Source organism: Strongyloides ratti (assembly GCF_001040885.1).
Source record: "Strongyloides ratti genome assembly S_ratti_ED321, chromosome : 1".
Lineage (NCBI taxonomy): Eukaryota > Metazoa > Nematoda > Chromadorea > Rhabditida > Strongyloididae > Strongyloides > Strongyloides ratti.
In genome coordinates this window covers 7496163-7522126 of record NC_037307.1, presented here as the reverse complement: position 1 = coordinate 7522126, position 25964 = coordinate 7496163, and the positions used below count along the sequence as shown (strand labels likewise).

The 25964-nt window shown below is 22.0% G+C and overlaps 1 protein-coding gene across 1 annotated transcript; it reads left to right on the top strand.

Moving 5' to 3' along the window:
• Positions 1–1125: 1125 nt before the first annotated feature.
• On the top strand, positions 1126–25705 carry SRAE_1000232000 (Cadherin, cytoplasmic domain and Epidermal growth factor-like domain and Laminin G domain and Cadherin domain and Concanavalin A-like lectin/glucanases superfamily domain and Concanavalin A-like lectin/glucanase, subgroup domain and Cadherin-like domain and Catenin binding domain-containing protein; the record flags this gene model as incomplete). Its single annotated transcript, XM_024649382.1, has 11 exons — positions 1126–1194; positions 2405–3508; positions 3584–3743; positions 4598–4789; positions 4983–8688; positions 8735–8843; positions 18943–19172; positions 19228–19566; positions 21564–22095; positions 22694–24974; positions 25035–25705. 11 exons carry the CDS (start codon positions 1126–1128, stop codon positions 25703–25705), a joined length of 9393 nt encoding a protein of 3130 aa, XP_024503265.1.
• Positions 25706–25964: the final 259 nt, after the last annotated feature.

Here is a 25964-nt window from a genome sequence, read left to right as displayed (position 1 = left end):
CCCCTTAAACTTTCATTTATTATTATAAAACACATATGTGCCATTGCGTAACTTTTATATACCGATTATTTTATTGTTTCAAGCTTTAAATGTTTTATCATAAACCGAAAAAAAGTAGTTGAAAGATAACACATTTAAAAGCTTTTAATTAAGTATAAAATATTATGTAATATAAAAAAAAAATTTTTTTATAGGTAAATTCAAAGAAAATATTTTAAGACAACTGATTTAATCTTTGACTTAATAAAAAATATAATAAAAAAGGAAGTATTAGCAATGGTAAAAAAAAAATTTTATTTTTCTTAATTGTTGCTTTTTTTATTTATAAATCATGATAATATTATAATGATCCTTATAATAAAATTATATCAATTCTCCTCCCTATATTTATTCTTGTTATGTATAAACTTAATACATAATTTTATCGACTCCTCCTTTATAATATTAAGAAAAGAAAGAATTAAGGAAATATCTTTTTTAAAAATAATTCTTTTAATAAAACTTTATTCTTAATAAAATTTCTTGATTCTTTTATATATTTATTTTCATTAAACTATCTATATTATCACTTTTAATTATTATACTTTTAAAACAATTGTATACAAAATGATAATTTTAACACATGCCTTTCTTACCATCTGTACATTATATTCAATTGTATTATTATTATTATTGATACAAAAAACTTACATATCCAAAAATAAAAAAATAAAAACATAAAAATATACCATCTTTAGTTTAAAAATTTTTACCATCAAAATTATAGAGTCCCTCCTAAAAATATAATTACTATTTAAAAATTTTTGCCCTTAACCAATTAATTATATAAAACTTAACTGGCATGCTGTTTATAAGTATCAAATATAACATAACTTACTCTCTCTTACTTCTTTAAATTCTCACCACAACTATTTGATTATAAGTTTCAAAAACTTTTATTAAATTTTTTTGCTTTCAGGATATTATTTATGTGGATTTTTATTAACAACTGATTTACTTCTCTCTATTGTGCCTTACTATATGATAAGAAGAAAAAAAAAAGTTTTTTTTTATTTTATATATAATTTCTAAATACTATTTTTATTTCTTAAATATATAAAATAAATAAATAATTATTTTTAAAGGATGAATAAAAAAGTTTATTTTACTTTTTTATTTATTATTATTAATTTATCTAAACTTTATTCTCTAAAGGTATGTTTTTATATTAACAAAAATATAATATATATTTAATCATATATATATATATATCATGATAAGTATCTATAAAAAAAATATAATATTATAAAATTCTATTCCCAATCTTAATTATTCATTCTTTATTTTATTTCAAACTTTTTTTATTCTTATTTAACAATATTCAATTTTTTTTTTTGTATTTAAATAGGAAAAAATAAAATATATATATATCATTAAATTAATTTATATATTCTATCATGCTTCATACTTATATCAAAATTAACTTCTATCCCTCTATAACATTTTACTATAAATATCTCTATCTTTTATAAAGTTTATATATATATATATATGTATAAAATAAATTAAGAAGTCAATTAAATTAAATAAAAACCATATTTTCATGAAATACAAAACCTATTTTATATAGAAAAAGAAACCTCCAAACTGTCATACATCTTTTATAAACATAAAACCTTTCTGTCATTATCAAAATAAAATTAATTTTAATAATTTAAATTAAAGTAAGAAAAAGGGGATAGATATATATAATAGACTAAAACTTAGATAAGAGTTTTAACAGTTAAATGAAAATGAGAGAGTATGATTACTTAAAAACAACCAAAGATATGGTGATATATAAATATATAAAAAGTCAAAAATTATAATTTTTTTTTTTTGAGGAAGGGTACATTTTTGATAATAATTTATAATATTCTTTTTATCAATCTTTTTCCCTAATTTAATTATAGATTTAGATAAAAATTTTAACATTAATTGAGAAAGATATTTTGATATTAAGAAGAAATTTTATAAATATTATAATTGATTTTGTTTTATCTTTTAAAATAAAATAAATTTATAGAAGATTTAATTTTTTTTATTACAAATTTATATAATTTAATCAAAGAAAAAAAAAAGATAAATTTTAGTTAAAGTTATGATAATCTTATTACGTAAATATTATTAATGTGTGATATCTATTTTCTAATTATTCATCTTAGTAATCATAATTCTCCAAAATAAGATTTACTTTATTATTTTTCTTCATTCATCCATATACTAATGAAGAGATATCAATATATAACTCTTATTTACACATCATGAATTAACGGATTATGATCCACAGCTGTAAAGATTTATATATATAGAAATATAAAACATCTTATTATTCAATAACAATTGAAAAATTATTAATAAAAAAAATAACTATTTCTTTTTATAGTATTATTATGTCAATTCAAATGATCCAATAAATTGGTTAGTAGTTGATTTTGCCTATGATAAACATATAACATCTTATGAAAAAATAGAAGAAGATTCACTTGTTAAAGATAATCAATTTTATGAATATTTTAAAATAATTAATAATTGCTTATATATTAATAAATCTGTTGAATTATTAATTGGTAATGATTTTCAATTAGATTTTATTGCTATAAGATTTCCATTTAAAAGAATTATATCAATTGGTATATCAATTGAGGATAAAAAACAATTTAAAAATTTTTTACAACCTATTTATAAAACAACAATAAGATCAGATATTGAACCAGAAAGTGAGATAACTTTTAATAATAATGATATTAAAATAATATCTCAAAAAAATAATGATAATGATATTATTTACCATCCAATCTCAGGATCTGATAGTTATTTATTTATTCTTTTGACTAAAGAAGATAAAAATGGAAATTATGGTGTGTTATATCTTAAAAAAAGACTTGATATAATATTAAAAGAAGAAAATTTAAATGAAAAAATATTTATATTTTGGATTGGAGCTTTTGACAAAAAGAGTAGAAGAAAAATTGGAAGTGCAAAAGTGGAAATTAAAGTTATTAATGTTATTAATCCACCACCAATATTTGACAATCCTGATGGTTATTATTTTAAATTATCAAATGTAACACCATTTAATAATATATTTAGGGTTAAGGCACATTCATATAAAGGTGTGACAACTTTTCATATAGAACCTGACTATGTCCCATTTGACATTGCTCCATGGGCTGGTGATGTTTATGGAACAAAAATTTTACCACCAAATATTTATCTTTTTGATGTTGTTGGTAGGGATAATCTTGGTCAAGAAAGTAGAATACCAATTAAAATTGAAATAGAGGGATTCCCAAATTCCAAGGATATACCATTAAAAATTATTGGAAAATCTTCTTTATCAAATAAATTCAAAAATAATAAACAAATTTTAAGAAATGAAATTATACATACTTCAAAGTCTATTTATCAATCTAAAAGTAGAAGAGAACTTGGTAATGATATGTATTTTCAATTAAAAGAATCCCAGGAATTAGGATTTCTTAATCGGGTAAGTAAAGATAACATATCATCATCTATCTTTCTTTCAAAAGCTTTTCAACAACTTAATAACTATCACTTTTAGACAATTACATTATACCCATCAGAAGAGATAACATTAGGTCCATTAACAGGAAAATATCTAACTATCCACTTGAATGGTTCAATTGAACTAACAAAGACACTAAATTTTGAGGATGATGAAGAAATTATAATGGCAGTTCAAATTGGTGGTCCATTTAAAAGTAAGTTTTTATGATAAGAAAAAGATTTTTACTATAATTTAATTACTCAAACTTTTCTTAACATAATTTTTACAATAAAGTAAAAGTTGATTATTACATTATGATAAGAGAGAAGAACGGAAATTAAAATCTTATTTCAACTTTGAAATATCTTTCTATAAAACTTTTAAATATTACTTATTAAATTAAAACTTTATCTACAATTTCTTTTTATATACTTTCACCCTTAATTAAATGTGTTGTTGAGATAATTATTACTATTAAACGGGGTAATTTGATGCATCAAGACAAAAAAGGATAAAATTATAAAGATACCTACAGTTTACCATCAACAACCACCTGGAGTGAGAATAACAAAAAAAAAACAAAGAAAGAAAACTTTCTTATTACTTAATAGTTTCTTATTGTTAATCTTTCATCATTCCATTAAAATAATCATCTTCCATTAGACATATGTTTCAATTTAGATAAATAACATGACAGCTGAGTTTTTTATATTTTTTTCTATCATCAATTCATTTACTTTTATAATTATATGTAAATTTCTTTTTATCATCATTTTATAATAAGAGATGTCCTTTTAATTATTCTTTGATGAAGTGATAATAAGGATATATATATAATGAATTGTAAATATGGTTCTAATTTATGTATGCCTTCTGACAAATGTATTAAATAATAAATATATCAATTTGTAATTACATCTATAAACATACTATGATAATAAAAAATTACATTTATCATAAAAAGGGAAAATAAAAGTTTACCATAATATAGATAAAATTTTATTCAAAAATTATTAATTACAAAGACAAAAATTAATACCAAATTAAATATATATATGCATATTTTAGCTCGTGTTCAAACAATAAGAGTAGAAATAATAGATGTTGATGAACCGCCAAAAATTATAAATGAACCTAAACCATACCTTGCAGTTGTTGCAATTAATAGACCAATTGGATATCAAATATATCGTTTTATTGCTCGTGATGAAAATGGTGATGGTGATAATGATGTTATTTATCACTTAATTAACACTGAACGTAAGTTACTTTACATTAAATAAATTTTATTTATCAGTATTGTGTTAAAAAAATTCATTTAATAATTGTTATTTGCATATATCTTTTTTGTTGATAAATTTATAATTATTTTGTATTGAAATATTTTATAATAATTTATGTATCATCATTAACAAATAAAAAGTATCAAAGTTTAATTATTTATTTTTTTTAGCACCTGGAGCATTTACAATTGATAGTAGAACAGGAATCATTCGAACAGCTTTAAAAAAATATGAACCAGGTTCAAGTTATAAAGTTTATGTTCAGGCAATTGATGAAACACCAAAAGATAAAAAACAAAAACAAGAAAGTGAAATAGCTATTTTAGATGTTGTAGCATCAAATAGAGCACCACAATTTTATAAAGAAAGTTATCAAGTATCAATACCAGAAAATATAGATGTTGAGACGTCTATTCTTCATGTTCAGGCAAAAGTTTTCAATAATGTTGATAATGTGGCTAATCCTTTATTTTTTAATGTTGAACCACGTTTTGATTTATTTTCAGAAAATGAAGATGGAACTGAAAGATATTTTTCAGATTATTTTAGTATTGAACAATTTACTGGTGTGGTACATTTAACTAAAAAAATTGATTATGAAAATATTGAAGATAAGAAAATTTTTAAACTTTTTGTCTCTGCACGTGAAGGTGGTTTAGAAAGTAAAGTTCCATTAACAATAAATATAGAAGATGTTAATGATAATCCTCCAATTTTTACACAACCACTATATACAGCAACAACAAAAGAGGATGTTGAAATAGGAAAAGTTTTATTAAAAGTTACAGCATATGATAAAGATTCTGGAGAAAATGGTAAAATATTTTATACAGTATCTGATGATCATTTTATGGTTAATTTAAATGGTGAAATTATGGTAAAAAAACAACTTGATGCTGATCAAAAACAGGAAAGATTTTATATTTATCGTTTTAATGTTACAGCTACTGATAAAGGTCTTCCAAGTAAACAATCAACAGCTCAAGTTCATATTAGAACAGAAAATGTTAATGATGAAAAACCTGTATTTAGACCAACAAGACTTTATCAAGCTTCAATAGCTGAGAATGCTGAAGGTGGAACACCAGTTATTGAGGTACAAGCTTATGATCCAGATAAAGATCAAATAACATATAATTTATTATATCAAGGATATGAAACTGATAAAACTGATATTTTTGAAATTGATAGTGATACAGGTCTTATTACTATTAGAACAGATATTTCAATGGATAAATTATTGACAATGAATAATCCTTATAATTTAACTGTTATTGCAACTGATGATGGTAGTTGTTGTGAGGAAACATCTTCAATAAAACATTATCAAACAGCTTATGTTATAATATCAACTTTTGATGTTAATAATCATAAACCTGAATTTCCTGAATGTTCCTCATATTCAAATATTGCTAAATTAGAGGAAGGAATTTATAGGGGAAATGATATACCAATTATTGTACAAGTTAAGGCTATTGATGAAGATAAACTTAATAATGGTGAATTAATATATTCATTATATTATACAAGAAGTGAATCAAGAAAACCATTTGTTATAGATCCAATAACAGGTGATCTAAGACCAACACCTAATTTTGTTTTTGATCGTGAAAATAAACCATTTGAGGAGGTAACAGTTAAAGCAACAGATAAAGGAGATAGGCCATTAATAGGATTTTGTAATTTTCTTGTAAAAATATTAGATATTAATGATAATCCACCAATATTTGAAAAAACATCATATGAGACATCTATTAGTAAAAATGTTTCACCAGGATATTCAATTATAACAGTGACAGCTGATGATTCTGATGCATCACATAATTCAAGAATTACTTATAAATTATCACCTGATATAAATAGTGGTATAGAACATGAAGATGATATAAATTATCTTAGAATATTAAATGAAGAAAATGGTGAAATAACTTTAGTAAGAAATATACCATCAACAAAAAAAGAATTTATATTTAATGTTATTGCTTCTGATAATGGATATCCAGAACCACAAACATCAACAGTTAATGTTATTGTAAATATTCAAGATTATAAATTATCTAAACCACAATGGCAATCATCTATTGACTGTAAAGAATCAATAACTATAAATGAAGATATTCAAATAAATAGTATACTTTTTAAATGTTATGCTATTCCTGGTGATGGTTCTAATAATCCAATATCATATAAAATGTCTAATGGTGTTAAAAAAGGTACAAATAGTGATGGAAAATTTAGAGAATTTATGGAAAAAATTAATAAAAGAGATTATGTTATTATTAGAAATATGGCTACATTAGATTATGAAGATTCATCAAGTTATACATTAACTGTCACAGCAACAGACATGAAAACTCAAGCATCTAGTGATAGAATTTTTTATATTAATATTAAAGATTTAAATGATGTTGTACCAAAATTTACTGTTGATAAATTTATGGGTACTATTGAAGAAGAATTGGAACCAGAAGAATATTTAAAGAAATATGATAATAAACCTATAACTGTAGTTAAAGCTGTTGATTTGGATTCAGATGGACCTCAAAATGAAATACATTATCGTATTTTAGGTGGTGATTCTGGTAGTATTGCTGGTAGATATTTTAGAATAGATGAATTTACTGGTGAAATTTATCCTTTGGTAAAATTTGATCATGAAACCAATGAATCATTTATATTGGATGTTGAAGCTAGTGATGGAATGAATTCATCTCTTCCCGGAGCCATGGGTCCAAATAGAGATATTGTTAAGGTACAAATTTTTATTTCTGATATTAATGATAACAAACCATATTTTAATATAAAAAAATATCAAGTTAAGGTACCAGAAGATACTGAAATTGGAAAAGAAGTATTAGTAATTCGAGGTAATGATATTGATTCACATTCAATACTTCGTTATATGTTATTTAATAATAATGAAGAAAGTAATTCAAGAATACCATTTGGTATTAAAACAGATACTGGTCAAATATATGTCAAAGAACCTTTAGATTATGAAAAAGAAAATTTATATATTCTTAAGGCAGTTGTTACTGATGGTAAATTTAATTCTTCAACAACAATTAGAGTAACCATTGAAAATGTTAATGATAATCCACCTGAATTTGAAAAAAAAGTATATGAAACAACAATTTATGAAGAAGATAAAAATGTACCAAAAAAAATATTTAAACTTTTAGCAACTGATGTTGATAAAGGTAATGAGTCAGGAAAAATTATTTATAAACTTGAAGGACAAGGAGTTGGTGAATATTTTAAAATAAATAAATATAGTGGAGTAATTGAGATTTTAAAACCACTTGATAGAGATCCTCCAAATGGAGTGCCAGTATGGAAATTTGTGGCGCAAGCTATTGATAATGATGGTAAAGGGTTAGTTGGATATGCTGATGTAATAGTTCGATTAAAAGATATCAATGATTTTGCTCCAGTTTTTGAGAATGATTTATTTGGTAGTGTACTTGAAAATAGAGAACCAGGAAAAAAAGGTATTTATGTTATGACTGCTCAGGCTACTGATAATGATGATCCAAGAACAGATAATGCTAAAATTGAATATTCTATAAGTAGAAATAAAGAAATTAATGGAGAGGCTGTCTTTAGAATTGATAAAAATAATGGTAAAATATTTGCTATGAAAAAATTTGATAGAGAATTAAGTTCAGAGAAACAGTTTCAAATTGAAATTCATGCTACTGATAAGGGAAGACCTCCAAAAGAGGGAACAGCTAATGTAACTATATATACAATTGATGCAAATGATAATCCACCACAATTTGAAAAATCTTTATATGAAGCTTACGTTCCTGAGACCTCTCCAGTAGGATCAGCTATTTTATCAATATCTGCAATTGATCCTGATAATAAAGCAATGTATGTTGTTACCATTTTTTTAGTATTAATAGATATAATTTTTTAGTGATAATATTTTTTATTATGAATTGGCAAATAAAAACCATGAATATTTTTATATGACAACAGAACCAGGTTCAGAAAATAATAATGTTGGTGTATTAAGAATTAAAAAGGTAAGTTATTAGCATAAAAATAATATCTAAAATTTCCAAATAAAGCTGGTAATTATTTTTACCTTGAAAATAATCTAAAATTGTTACTAAACAAAGATACTTTTTTTTTAACTTTTTCAATCTCAACAATTAACCTTGATACTAAAAATATAGTACAATATGGATACTCATACAACATATTTATAAAACTTTTTTTTATAAACCATTCATCTTTCTATATATCTATATTTTTATTTGAGGTCATTTTTGATAGAAACAGACAAAAATATATCATTATATTATACATAATGTATTTATCTAGAAATCTCTCATAACAAAATATGTCAATTTTTTTTTCTTTATAAACTATATTTTATTTATTTTTTATCACTTACCAATCTCTGGTATTTTAAAATTATTATAGGAAAATAAAATTTTAGTGTTCCAGGGGATAAAACTTAACTCCCACTTCATTAACTTTAAAAATTTTGACTTTATAAAATTTTAATTTTTCCTTTCATTCTCTCTCTCCTTCTTTCTTTCTCTTTTTTTCTTCAATTTTATTTACCATCAATTAATAATAAATATCATCTTGTCATGTTCCAATTTCCTTAATCAGAACTCTTATTTTTACCTAATAGTAATTTTATAAATTTCAACTGTGTTTCTTAAAATTAACTATCTTTAAGTGTCATTAACGTTAATGTATCTTGTATATACATTGCGCAACGTCTTATTTCCTCTTATTTACTATACCAAATAATCATAATTAAACTATATTTGACTTTTGTTTTGATTAACTAATAAATATATGTTAATTGCCATTGTCATTTTACAATTGAATATGTCTCTTACATCAGATTTTTATGTTGACAAGATTAATATTTATCTATTTGTCTTTTTTAAACTTTTTATACAATAAAATTTATACTTGAAAATTTTTACTCTTTATATATCTTAAAAAAAAATTTTTTTTTTTTACTCATTAGCACAATGTAAAGAAATGTCCATACATAAGAACTAAAGATGGCTTTTAAAAGATAATGATGAGTAGTATTTTCAAATAGATATTTATTAGTATAAAGGTTCCCATTTGAATGTAATTTGTTTTAAAATATTTAATTTTACTCTTCTTTCACTTTCTTTATATATAGTTTTTTTTTATACTTATATAAATTATTTTCATATATATATTTTTTATTCATAAAAACTGTCGTTTCTTACATTAGTCTTGTTTTATTGGTTGACTAAAACTCTTAGATGTACTTTTTTTTTATGTTGTACAATTTAAAAAAAAAAAAAAGCTATAGTTTAATATTATCAATAATTAATTATTCTGTGAAAAATTTATATGTTATATTTATATGTGTATTTTTAGAAATCTGTTATATTAATTTGCTTAATGTTTTTTTTTTCTTACTATTTAAATGTATGTGAAAACTAATATTGTTAAAACTTTTTTATCCATTAAATATTTATGTATCCCTCCATATATCTTTCATTTTAATTGTCACTTTATTGAACTTTTTATAATGAACCACATTTTATTCATTCATTTTTATATTTTAAACACATATCTGTCACCAATTGCTTTTTGACGTCTTTTTTACTACTATTACTACTACTATTATTATTATTTTTATTATGATAAATCAAAAGAAATTAAAGGTTAAAGTAAATAGATATTAATTAAGTTGCACTTTTTCTATTGATAATATTTTATGTTTTTACTTTTAAAAAAAATATTTTTATATTTATTAATAAAGTTATATTTTGATAGGGAAAATTTATATCCTTGAAAATCTTTTAAATGCGGGTTTACCTATTAATAATATTTTATATAATTTTTAAAAAAAAAATTCTTTTTATTTATTTAAACTTTATTGCACAATAAACTTTAAATATTAACACATATTTATTGTAAAGAAATGTTATTTTAATATCTGTAAAATATATACATATATATATATATGGATATGTATGTGTCAAATAAACTTACCAATTCTTATGCTTATTATATCCACATTTCATACAAATTTATATATCACTTTTTAACAATCCTTATATTTTTATTATGCAAATATTATAATGGTAACATCCTGAAAATTTCTTTTTTTCTTTATAAACAATATTTATATATATATGTAAGTAAATTAAATAAATATTTTTAACAATATCTCTTGTACTTTTATATCAAAAAGTTTTGATAAAAATTTTTATATAAAAATAAAAGTTATATTGTTATTTTTTTTTTTACCATCTTCCGCTTGTCATTCTAGAGCATATATCCATATTATTCACTTAAACAAAACTTTTTTTTACATCTTTTGTAAAAATAAATAAATGTTTTGAAAATTACTTTTTTTCTACCAAACTTTGTTAAAAGTATATCAATTTACAATATAATATATATCTCTTATTGGTCAATTATAACATTTTAAGAATAATTGAAATTCTAGTATATTCTAGTTTTAAATATGCCTATCAATAATTTATTTATAATTTAATTACAATGTGACCATCTTCAATCCATCACATTTTTTATTGGAAAAAAAAAATTTTAAAATAACACTTACTTTAAAAAAAATATGTCTTTCACAGTACGCTATTAAAATGTACCATTAGTCATTTTCTTTTTAATTGATACTTTTTTTTTAAATTTCTACTTTTAAATAAAATATAAATAATAACTATATTCCGGTAAATTGATGCCATCATTATTATCTAGTATCTTTTAATTTTTCTTTATGAAAAAAAAATCTCTTTTTCCAAGAAAATATATATCATATATATATTTAAAGAAAAAATATTTTTATAATAAATGTCTTTTTATAATTTAAATAGTTAATAATTGTAATAATAAATTATTCCCTGACAAAGTTTATTTTATATAGGAAGATATCAATGTAAATTATTTGTATGAATTCTGACTCCAATTTTTATTAATATATGTATATATTGCGTGAGATTTATTTTTAATTATCAATAACTATATAATTATAATTAGAGGTCTTTCTTCAAGAAAATAAATATTAAATATATAAATATAAACTAATGTTTTAAATATTCTAAACTTTTATAATTATTCAAGTTAAATGACTAGTCACATGCAATTAGAAGAATGTTATTATCTCAAATTTGTTTCATATATATTTAAAGGTCATTATCACTCTTTTTTATTTGTTCTCTCCTGTCTTCAGATTACATATTTTGATAATTCTAAGCTTCAAGTGTAAAGATATGTCAAAGAAAATCTTTTTTTTTATATATTCTCGCTCACATTTCTCTCATCATTATCCCATTTACACTTGATTTAGCACATCATAAAAATGCATAAATATATTTAGATAAAGTCTAACTTCAAAAATTTGTTTTTATATATATCTTATTTATCTAGTTAATTTTTTTCTTTCAAAATATGTTATCTAGTCTTTCTTCAAAATTTATAATCAACGGTCATCTATTTGTCTATATATGTGTGCATCTAAATAATATTCGTGATTAATAAATTCAATATATTTTTTGATTTTTATCTTTTCAATGACATTTTTCAAGACAATAAATATATTTTGTATTTTGTAATGGTTAATATTTTTATAACACCTTTCACTTTAAAATATATATAATATATATAAATAGGTATATTTCTAACATTTTTGATATACTACAAAATGATATATGATATATCTTTTATTTACAAATTGTTAAATTTTATAAATCTCTTTAAGAAGGCAAAAAATTTTTGATTAAATATATATATATAACAGTTATATACATAATATATAATCTAACAACTATTAAATATATATTGAAAATAAAAATAGATTAATGAAATAAATACAAAATTTTTATCCTCTCCTATATAATTGTGAAAAGTGTTTCTTTATAATTTCTATCATTTCATATTCTAAAGACAATAGGTAATTTAAACAAGTTCATTATTTAAAAACTTTTATATTATATAATATTATCTTAATAATATGTTAAGATTTTATAAGAAGAAATATAACTTTAAAAGTATATAGAATACATTGTTAAGAATTTAATTTTGACATTTTTTTTTGTTTATTTCTAGTTTATTCTTAACAATTTCTTTAAAAATTAACTTTTATTCTTTACTAACTATATTCAATTTGTTTATATACTTCATTTATTATTTAATAAGTCATCCTAGAAAAATTGTGAACACATTTTTATTATAGATTAGACACTACAAATATTATCATGAAAAAAAAAAACTATTTGTTTTGACCATTTTCCATTTATTAAAGTTTCTATATATATACATATATATATATATTCTTGTTATCTTTGATAATCATTATATTATTAACTTTTTGTTTTTACTATTTGAATATAAATTTTTTATAAATATATTTATTTTTATTTTTCTATAAATATTTATTTTCACTTTTTTTTTAAAAAAAAATATAACAATATTCTTAGGTATTACAAATATATTTATAATTGTTTATTTTCTTATTCTTAAAAATAATCACCTATTTTTAATACTATATTCCATATATAGTAAGTAGTATTGAATTATTAAAATCAAATTCTAAACATATTTTAAAGTTTATATGTACTCAAAGGCACCACAAACCCCACAAAAAGTTCCTCCTTCTACTATTTACTTCTCTTATCCCTGAGGTCTTTTTACTTACAAATTTGTAGTTTCCTTTATAAACTCATAAAATAATCATAAACAGACACTTAAAATATATAAGTTTACTATTTGCTTACAAATATTCTTTACATAACAATAAACCTAAATATATATACATATATATATATCTGTTTCTATTTATCATTCCCTAACAACTAAAAATAATAATAATTTATATTTACAATGAACTGATTTTGTGCCTTTAACATTTATAATATTTTATATCATCTCTCTGGAGAATGTATTGTAAATCAGATGATACAAATTGTGTAACAGATTACAATACAAGATATTTTTAAAGTAATAAGACAAATTACTTAATTTATAAATCTGTTTTTATTTCATTTTTACTTAACATTGATTCTTCACACATCTGTTGAAGAAGATAAATTTTTAAACCAAAATCTTTTACATAAATTACCTTTTTACTTAAACTTCTAAAATAAGCTTCTTAATTTTACGTAATAAAGTACTTCCATCATTATTATTCATTTAATACACTAATAAACGTCTCAATAAACACTCTTTTAAAAGTTTTCCTCCAAATAATTTTTTCTTTATATAGAAAAGAAAACCTTTAAACTCCATTAATTTACTGTCTTTTAACTATACTTAAAAATTATTTCTAAATATCTTCTATTACTTATTTTATATATTATTTTATTATAAAAGAAATTTTTCTCTACTTTTTAATATTAATAATAATTTATTTTATTTCTAAATATTATATTAAAATAATTTAAATTACTATTCCTTTAGGTGATGAGAAAAAGAAAGAAAAAAAAATTTTAGTATTATCTTTTTATAATATTTATATATTTTTAATATAAATACCTAATCCTATCAATGTTATTATAATTTTCTTATTTTATTATACAAAAATAATTATTATAGGAACTTTATATAATATTATTATTATATATTAAAATAATTGTATAATAATAAAATTTGTGGATACATTAAATATATTTTAAAATAGTACTATTTTATTACATAATTTGTAGTAAATATTCTTGATTTTAATTTACCAAAAAGACTTCTAATAATATTTTTTTTTTTACTTGTCAAATAAATATCTATTTTAATCTCTTTTATTTTTTTTTTATTACCTACCATATAAAAGAATAGTATAGTATTGGAATGTAAAGTTTTAATTAATTTTTTTCATATTAAATTTATTTTAAAATATATTTAATTGGAAAAAGATAAAGAGAGAGAGAACCTTCATAAAATATAACGTTACATAATTTTTTTTATGATTATTTAACCCCATCTGGTATGATATATATATGTATAATATATTTACTGAGCATGATATTTAAGAAACATTAATATTCACATGAATTCACAATTTCTTATTCTATTCTTTATTTTTCAACTTATTGTACAATTAAATCATTCTATTTATAATTTAAAAAAAAAAAGAAACCTTAATATAATTCTCATTTCAAGATGAGTCTTATCTATCTATATATGTATTTAACTATCTTATTATTTTTGTAATCATATAAAGGTTAGTGTTCCTATTAATATTAGTAATGATATAGATAAGCAAATATCAAGGTGACTCATCTTGACTCATCTCCATTTTTTACTATACAAAATCATAATGTTTTTTTTTTTATTCTTTTACTCTCATCTTATATTAACCTTAATTTATATATTTATTTTTATTATCCTTTTTTTTATAATATAATATACATAAAATTTAATTTTATGTAAAGATGAATTAATTTATTTTTTTTTCCTTAATCTTTTTACATATTAAAATCATATTATAAGATTCTTAGAAGGGCATATAATATGTGTTACACTTTCACATCTGTTTTTATGTTATTAAAAATGTACCTATTAATCATTTTGTTTGACAGGTGTATTTATAAACATTTACTTTTAAGAATATTCTTCATATAATCTTATAAACATTTTTTTTGTATTTTCATAGCTATTGGTTATGTATTATGTAATTATAAAACAACAACAAAATTAATCTAACAAAAAAAAAACTTTCCGGATCTAATAACATATATAGTTTGATACAAAACAATTTATTTGATTTACATATTTCATAACAAAACTATTACTTAACAATTTTGAAATTTAATTCTTTTAATATTATTAAATAAATCATTTCTAAAATATATCAGTTCAATCACATTTTATACCTTTAACAATATTCTAAATCTCAAATAACTTTTATGAAGGACCTATTGCTTTTTGAATAGTTAAAAATTGTATACTCGTGTGAAAAATATCTACTTTTATTTAAAAGTACTAAAAAGTTACGCTTTTTACCTTTCTCGAATCACATCTATATTATATATGATTCTTATAACTCTTTTGATCAAGATAAGTTTACTTTTTCATATCTCATTAACTTTCCTCTACCAGGTCACATATATGTAAATATTAACCAATATCATTTAATAAAATAAATAACATTTACCTAGTCTATTAATTAATTTTACCTCATATAAAACTTTTCACACCATAATTTATACCATCATTTTACTTACTTTTACTTTTATAAATTATATCATTTTATACAAAACAATTTTATATATAAAAAATGAAATCAATCATTTTATCTTGTGTATAATTTAAATAATTAATTAAAAATTTTATAACTTTGACAGGGAGATGTATTTTTACAAAAACATACATTTTCTCCCCAATTAATTTTCACCCCCTTTTCTTCATAATTTATCTTCTGTACACATGTCTTTTTTTTTTTATCCAACTGTTCAATTACATTTAAAACTTCCCATTTAATATATTATTCTTCATTTATAAACTAAATATGCCATTATTATTTATTTGTTTTTCATTTCCTGAACCTATCTTTTTAAATATATATTGTATTATTTACATAACACATCCATTAATAACCTTATATCCTCCAAAAAATCTCATCTAAATCCTTTTGATTTTTATTATAAAATTTTAATAATGTTATCATTTTATTAAAAAGTATAACTTTATTCCAAAGTTTGTTTTTTTATTATTATTATTTTAATAATAATATATCAAAGAAATAGATGTTTATTATAGTATAAAAGTTTTCCTACATTTATTATATAATGTACTGTTTTTATTTTTCTTATTTATTCTTTGATCTTAACTTTTTAAAAAAAAATTATTTAAAAAAAATAGAATTAAATATTGTCCTTAATCTATTATTATACTTTAATTTTTATTCTCATATGATTTTGTAGATTATTACTAGCAAAATATATTTTACCAATCACTTTTATGATTAAAGTTATATACGTATTTACAAAGTTAATTATCTTCTATAATCTTCCTTTAACTTATAAATATATATATATACCATATTATTATGTATTCTCTCCTTTTAGATGTTATAGAAATCAATTCATATTATATCAATATTTTTTTTATTTATTAATATATAATATTTTTTCTTTATAAAAAAGACAATTTTCCCTTAATCTAAAGTATTTTGTTATACATATTTTTTTTTATTTATTGTACTATTCTTGTAATTGTCAAAATTATATAATATATATATATAGTGAATGACAAATAAGATGTATGACCAATAAATAATAATAAGTTTATAGGTAATAATTTTTTAAACTTGATAATTTATGTTTTGAAGAAAGGATAAAAAATTTTTTTTCTTATCTAATCATCATACATAAACAAACATATATACTACCCACACTTTTTAACCTATAAATGATGATTCATTTTTAATATAAAAAAGTATAAAACTTAAATGAAAGATTTTTTTTCTAATCATCTTTTTTTATTGCCTAAATTTTATTATTATTTTCCTTCCTTAATTTTATTAATTTTTAAATACCTTCCTTTTATTTATTTATACTTTTTTTTTGTCCTGTTTTTAAGAACATCTTAAATAATAGAAGTCATAAAATATTATGTCACCAAATATTTGTAAAAATTTTTAAGATGGTCAAATGAAAAAATTTTTTTTCCAAAATTTATTATTTTTATTACAAGAAGTTATTAAGATATCAATTTACTTTTAACAAAATATTCTTTTATAAATCTTTCTCATCTTTTTATTCTTTGATAATGATTAACTTGTCTTTTTTTATGTAATAAGTGTCTTTTTATTATATAAACATTAGATATCTTAATAATTTTTTTTTTGTTATTATTATTGAAAATTATATAATATTATATTAAATAAATTAATTCTTTTTTTTTACTACACATTATTAAAGAAACAAAATAGAAGAAGAAATATTGAATTTCTTTTTTTTTTAAGTTGGTATAATTCCTTTCTAATCTATTAAATAACATTAAATTTTTATTAGATATAGGATGTTGTTAAATGTTATGAAATTTAATTGTAATTTTACAAATATTATTCTTTTGTTGAAATAATTTATGTTTTATTTTATATCATATATATATACTTATAAATTCCTCAATAATAAACTAAATTATAAAACTACCTTTTATTCTTATTTAAATACATATTAATTTCTTTTTAACATCTAAAAATAGTTGATGTTCTAATATATATATATATATATATAAATATAAATATATTTTATATAATACCACCACACTACCTAAACATACCACCAAGTTACACCACCAAAAGGTGACCATTGCTTTTTAATACTACACCTTTTCTTCTTCTACAGCTCGTTATTATTAGAAAACTTTATATATATATATTTATATCTATTTATTAGACTATCTATACCATATATGTATATATACAATAAATCTACGCCGTTCTTTTAAGGGGGTGGAGGTTTTTCTTTCTATATCAAACAATAACAATAGTAATGATTCCTGCTGTAAATGTTGTTCTTCCCCATATATAATTATAAAAATTTTTTAGTGGTAGTTGTGTTGGCACATAAAAGATGATATAGAAACATACAACACCTTATTATTATTACAAATATCTTTACTCTTATAACGCACTCCCTCTTTTAAAATTATTTTATTTTTATAAATATTTTTATTTATTATATATTGTTTTTTTTTTCTCTTTATCATAATAATTTTATAATGATTTTATTTTAAGATCAAATATTAAATTTTTTTTTTACAAACGATTGTTGGCATTCTATTAATTAATCATTTGCCAATCGACAAACAAGAAGAAAAAGGTAAAAAAAGGAAACAATTGATAATTACATATTGAAAATTTTAATCAGCCAACGTTATTGTCATTATTTTCTACTTATATCAAATATTTATCTATCATTTCTTCAACGTATTCTATTTTTTTTTCACACGCACGAGTTAATTTTTTTTACCATCATTTGTATTGTATTGTCTTCTATATGAGATTGAGAGAGAAAAAAAGTTGTTAAAAAAAATAAACATAATATTTAAAAAAAAAAGTATCACAATCAGCTTTCTTTGGAAATTATAGAAAAAAAAAGAAGAAATAATAAAAAATTTTTTAATTTATTTACTATTTTTTTTAAAATTATATAGATACTTGATTACGAATCACCATATCAAAGAGAAGGATTTCTTCTCCAGGCAACAGTTTTTGACGGAAAATTTTATAATACAACAAAACTAAGAATATATATACTTGATAAGAATGATTGTCCTCCAAAATTGGAAGGACCAACATCTATCCAAATATCAGAAGATACCTCAGAAAGGCATATCATTGGATGGTACAAAGTATCAGATGGAGATGCCAATGACCATCACACGTGAGTCACTATCACAAAATAATAAAAATATAGAAAAGTCAAAAAATTATATTAGGGGTTTATTAACTTCTTTTTTGTTATCTCTCTCATCTCGAAGACATAATATAGATGATAACTCGTCTATGCGTCTACCACTACCATCATCATTTAAAATATTAAATCTTCAAATGCTTCTTCTAATTATTCTTTCAATTCTACCAATATCCATTTATGGACAAGGTGGAGATTTTCATTTTCCTACATCAGGCCTTGGTACCAGATCTCGTTTTAATAATTTTGCTGGTACCCCAAATACAGATCTTACCATGTCTTTCATTACTAATATTTCTGAAGCTGCTCCTAAAGGAACTTTTATTGCACAATTTGGTGTATCACAACAAAATTCCAAATTTACGTAAGTATAATTATTGATGTATATATTATTTTTTTCTACACCCAAAAATAATAATATAGTTAATTTCTCCCTATTAATATAATAATTTAATTAATAGAAAATTATCTTATTTTTTTTTTTTAATATTTCTTTATTTATTTAAATATCCCTTTTTTTTACCTCTTCAATCCCCTCACCAGGATACCTATTTAAATTCTTACTATTATTATATTATATAGAGGTCATATTATTTATAAATATATACATAAAATAGTAGGTATTAAGGTAGATATACATATATATATAATATAAATTTAACTATATATACCTTTTTATATTACAATACTATATTAAGAACTATTAATCAACAATAATCATGTAACTGTGAAAATGCGCAAGTAATAATTCACTAAAAATTTTTCCCTTACAACATTTAATAATAATAATACATTTATCTAAAAAGAAAATGGCAGATATAAAAGAATTATATATATTTTGTATAATTAGTTAAGATCAAAATAAGGTGATAAAATATTTTCATACATTTATATGTAAATAAAATATATATCATCTATCTCTACCTTTTTAATAATATTAACCATTAAGATTTTCTTTTATAATTTATTATGAGGGAACTTTTTATATATTATGGAAAAATATTTTTAGAAATCTTTCTTTCTCTTTCTTTTTTGAACAAAAGTCCTTGACAAAAAAAAATATGGTATTATTTTTATATACAAGATTAAAATAATTTAACTAGACCGTTACACATCAAAGCTTTTTTTTTATTTCAATTGGTTTTTTTTTTGAATTAATATTTTTCAATCACTTAATGATCCTTAAATTTTATAATAATATTTCTCTTAAAAGTATTAAATGCTTTTTAAAAAAAGAGGTTACAAAAATATCATTTTGTAAATTGGTTGTTAATAACCTTTATAAGTAGTAATTTTGATAATTAAAGTAGATAAAAAAAATTTAGGAAAGGTAACACTTGAAAAGAAAATTTAATTTAAATGTTGAATTTTTTTTTTCTTTAAAATTTAAAGTTTTTGTCCTTGATAATCTTCAAATGAAATACCGTTTTAAGAGTAAAAGATACTGTTTCTTTTTGATTTACCAAAAAAATTTTTTAAAATATAATCAAATTTTGTATAGAATCTAGAATTAAATAAAGGGATGTTAATTTATATAATTCTTTTTACAAATATAAAAAGCAATTAAGATAAAAAGCCTATTACACTTCATCCATCTTGAACCATTATTTATTATATGTTTTGTATCTTAAATGATGATGATGATGATGAGTTTCTCAGATGTATCTCTTATAAAACAATATGCTATTATTACGCCATTTAAGATAATAGGCAATCAAATTATTATTGAAACATCTTTTTGCTTTAAGCAATTTCCTTAATAACTGTAACTTAATATAATTTTCTTTTATCTTTAATATCATAAAACACCGAATTATCTACATTTCAAGAGCCATCAATATCTTATGTAACAAGAGATACATATAATAATATACTTATAATTCATTTAAAAATTATGAAAAATAATATAGAGTTTTATCTTACTTTCATAATAAAGAAAAATTTTAATTTAAAAAAAAAAAGTGATGAGAGAGAGAGAAGTGGGGGGTAATTAATTCATGATGCAGAAAAAAAAAAGTTATATAGATTATCTTTTAAATAATATAATCTTATATATATATGTTTAATTATACATAAGATTTTTTCAATTATTACTCATATGCCGGAACTTTTCTTTTTTTTTTTATTAAATAGCGGTAATAATTTAAATAAAAAAGTCTATAGGTCGGCTTAATCACTTTTGATGGGCTAATGACATAAAAAAAAATACAAAGATATTGCGCTTTATTGACACTGTAATTTCAATTATATATATATCTTGTATAATTTATATTTACATAAACCTCTTAAAAATGATACTATAATCTTCTTAATTTATTAATTTAAAAAAAAAATGACTAATTTAATCATGTCTATTTATAGATATCGAATAGATCGTGAAACAGATCCAAAAAGACAATTTTCAATAGATCAAAATGGAGCATTAAGAGTTGCTGAAAAGTTAGATCGTGAAGATATCAGTAGATATTTTCTTAGAATTGAGGTAAATGATGAAGCCGGTAATCGTGGTCAACAAATGGTTACAATAAATTTGTCAGATGTCAATGATCAAGTACCATATCCAGTAACAAGACCTGATCCATGTATATTTTGGGAGAATACTGATCCAGATCAACAACTTTCTTGCCTCATTACTGGTATTGATAGAGATACTCCAGAATTTGGACCACCATTTAAAATGCGTGTTGCTGATACCTTTAAATATGGCATGTATTTTAATATAACTTTTAATGAGGATGCTGATAATGGTAATGGTGCTTTGATTGTCAAAGCTATCTCTAGATTTGATAGAGAGGCATCTGAACCAGGAAAATTAGTTGAAATTCCTGTCATTATTCAAGACAGAAATGGAACTGAAGGCCAAAATAGTGTTTTTATTGTTATTGGTGATCAGGTAAGTATCTATATTAGAAAAAAAAATCTTTTTTTTTTGTTTTTTTATTTTTAATTTCATTTGACCTTACTTATAAGTAATTCCGAAGGTCTTTTGATTGGAAAAAAAAAACAGTAACATGATAAGAAATTAAAAGTTTTAATATTCCCTTTTTATCATAACAATTAATCATTTCTTTTACATCAAAGGCACTTTTACTATAAAAAGAAACAAAATTTTCTTTTGCTTTCTTTTATTATTATAAGAAAATGAATACTTTAATAATAATATTAAGTGTTCTTCTAATAGTACTTGTTGACCTTTCAATAATTTTGTCTCTCTTTAACGCTATTTCCTTATTCTTTTAAATGAATGTTTAAACAAAAGGACACATTAAGATAGCACAATAAAATGATATTTAACATAAATAAGTTAAGATTAACAAATAAATTAAGAGCCCTTTTAATTCTTTTACCCATTAAGATAAGATAAAATAATACAAAAGTACATTATAATTGAAGTATTTAATAAAATCATATTTCCATGACAAAAGATAAACTTTTAATAAAAAAACAAAGTAGAATTTATAATTAATAATTATTATGGTTTTTTTTTATAGAATGATAATCCAATGAATGATGGAGAGACAACAATTTATGTTTATTCATATTTAGGAAGATTAAGAAAAACATCAATTGGAAGAGTATATGTCAATGACAAAGATGATTGGGATCTTGGAGATAAGAGATTCACTAAAATAGAACCATTCCCAGAAGGTTTTGATCTCCTTGATAATGGTACTATTATTATGGATTCAAATATGGGAGAGGGAACATATAATTTGGCAGCAGGTGTCTTTGATTCAAGAAGAAATGAAAATGCAACTGGTTCTGTTGTTATTTATGTTAAGAATGTCCCTAAAAAAGCTTTTGATAATCAAGGATCTGTAAGAATTTTGATGTCACAGTCTGCTGGAGGTATTCCATCACCAGAATATTTTGTTAAACTTCAAGATTCTGGTGTCTCTCCAATGGATAATTTCAAGAAAGCTTTATCAAATTACCTTGGAAATTCTGTCAATATTGATATATTTTCTGTAAAACAGGGAGTAGCTGAATTACAAACCAAAGAAATTCCAGTTGTTGATGTTAGATTTTCTGTTAGTGGATCAAATTACTTATCATCAACATATCTTAATGGTATCATAGCACAAAATAGAAAAAATTTAGAAAGAGAAATTGGTGCTAATATTGTTTCTGCTGGTATTGATATGTGCCTATTTACAACATGTGATAATGGTTGCCAGACTATTAATGATGCAACATATGATGGAATTGTTGTTAATGCAAATCAAACCATTATTGTTGGAGTTGATGCTATATCAAGTGATAAATGTGTTTGTCCTGTCTTTGAAGCTCCAAAATCTTGTCAAACAGGATTATGTCTTAATGATGGAGTTTGCCATAATGTTAATCCATCTGGTTTCTTCTGTGAATGTAGAAATGATTTACTTAAAGGATTCAGGTGTCAAGGAACAACAAGATCTTTCTCTGGACAAGGTTATGCTTGGTTTAAACCAATGCCAGCATGTACTTCATTAAATATTAGTTTTAGTTTTATGACAAAAGATCCAAATGGTTTACTTTTATATAATGGACCTATGGGTGATAGAGAAAATAGAAGTAATAATATTAATTTAAGAGATGAAGTTGAGTATAAAGATTATATTGCTGTAAGACTTATTAATGGTTATATTTTTTCTGAAATACGTTTTAATAGACTTCCATTGACATATCTTAATTTAACTAGACCATACAATTTAGCTGATGGTGATTGGCATACAATTAGAATAGCTCAAACTGGAAAACAAATAACTTTAACTGTTGATGATTGTCAAAGTATGATATCACAAGGACAAGAAAGTTGTTTTATATCAGTATTTTCAACAGATGATGATGAAAGATTAAATGTTAATTCTCCATTACAAATTGGTGGTGTTGCACCATTAGATGATAGTTATGATTATACATCATTTGTCTCACAGGCTCCTGATTATAATGGTTGTATAAGAAATCTTTATGTTAATGGTGAACAGTATGATTTAGCAACTCCAGATCATTCTCATCAAAGTACAATTGGTTGTAAATTATGGGGATCAGCATGTGATTCAAATAGTATTAATTCAGCAAGTTACTGTATTCATGGTGATTGTTATGCAACTATTAAAGGAAATTCTGTTCCTAAATGTATCTGTGATCCAGGATGGGGTGGAGATCGTTGTGATCAACCAATAGAATGGGTTGAGTTTTCAGGACCTGGTGCTTTTATAGAATATAACTCAGATGTTGTTATGGATTCATTAAGAGATAATATTGGTATTCTATTTATTCCAGGAAAAAATCCTACCGGATCCGGAGATTTAACATATGGTGGTCGTGGTGATTTAACTAATAGTGTATATACATATATGGAGAAACATAAAGTTTCAGCTGATGTACATATTAATAATGCTCTAAATCAATCATCATTTATTGATACAAAACTTTCTATTAATGATGTTAATCTTAGTTCAACAACACCATATTGGTTAGAATTTAATCGTGATCCAACAAAAGCATCTCTATCTCTAGATGGTGTTTATGAAGTTTCTGAACCTTTAAATAAAAAGAATGATCTGGTATCATCACAAATAACAATTAATCGTATTACACTTGGAAATGGACAGAGATCAAATGGTTTTTCATACTTTACTGGTTGTGTAGGTACATATAGATGGAATAATAGAATTTTATCACTTGTTAAGAGTGATAATTTTACTGAGACTAATAGTATTGAGACAATTGATAGTACTCCAAATAATCCATTGATTCATATAGGAAATAGTAATGGTGTCAAACAAGGTATGTCATATATAAATAGAAAGAGTATTATATTATTTTATCTATTATTTATTTTTATAGGTTGTGAGCAACGTATTTCTTGTGCTAATCTTGATATCAACTTTTGTCCAACTGGTCAAATTTGTGTTGATTTCTGGAAAGGTCCATTTTGTACCTGTAGTAATAATCAAAAAGCACAATTAAATGAAGACGGAACTATTTTAGCTTGTGGTACAGTTATGGCTTACTCATCATTAGGTATTTCTGTTTCCGCCATTGTATTGATTCTTGTTTCTATATCATTATTAATGCTCCTTATTATGCTTATGATAGTTTATACAAGAAGACATGCTCCTAAATTTGATAATGTTAGACCAGAAGAAATAAAAAGAGATAACATTAGGTCATATGCTTTAGAGGGTGGTGGTGAAGCAGATAATACACGTCATAATATTGATAATTTACGAAAACCTGTTATTCCATTAGATGGTGGTCCAATACCACAAAAAGTTTATCCAATTGTTGATGAAAGATTAAATAGTAGAATAAATGATTTAGAAACAGATCCAAATACAGGTCCTTATGATGAATTAAGAATGTATAATGTAGAAGGTGATAATGTTTCAAGGTTAACTTTAGATTCACTTGAATCAACAACAGATGGAGCCACAGAAACTATAGAAAATTCAAAATTAGATCAATGGGGACCACGTTTTGAAAATTTAGCTGATATCTACGGGCAAAGACCATAAATAAAATTTACATATTAGAGAATCTCAATCCAATTATCTTTATTAGCCTTAATTTTATAAGAAAACTTATAACATCATAAAATAAACAACCAGGAAACCTATATATGGTGCTGCCAATATATATATATATATATATTTATACTATATTTTTTAAAAAAAAAACAATAATAGAGAAAGATGTTAATAATTTTAAGAAAGGATTTTTGTAATGTTACTTTTAACTTAAGATAAAAAAAAAATATCCTTTGAACAAACTTGT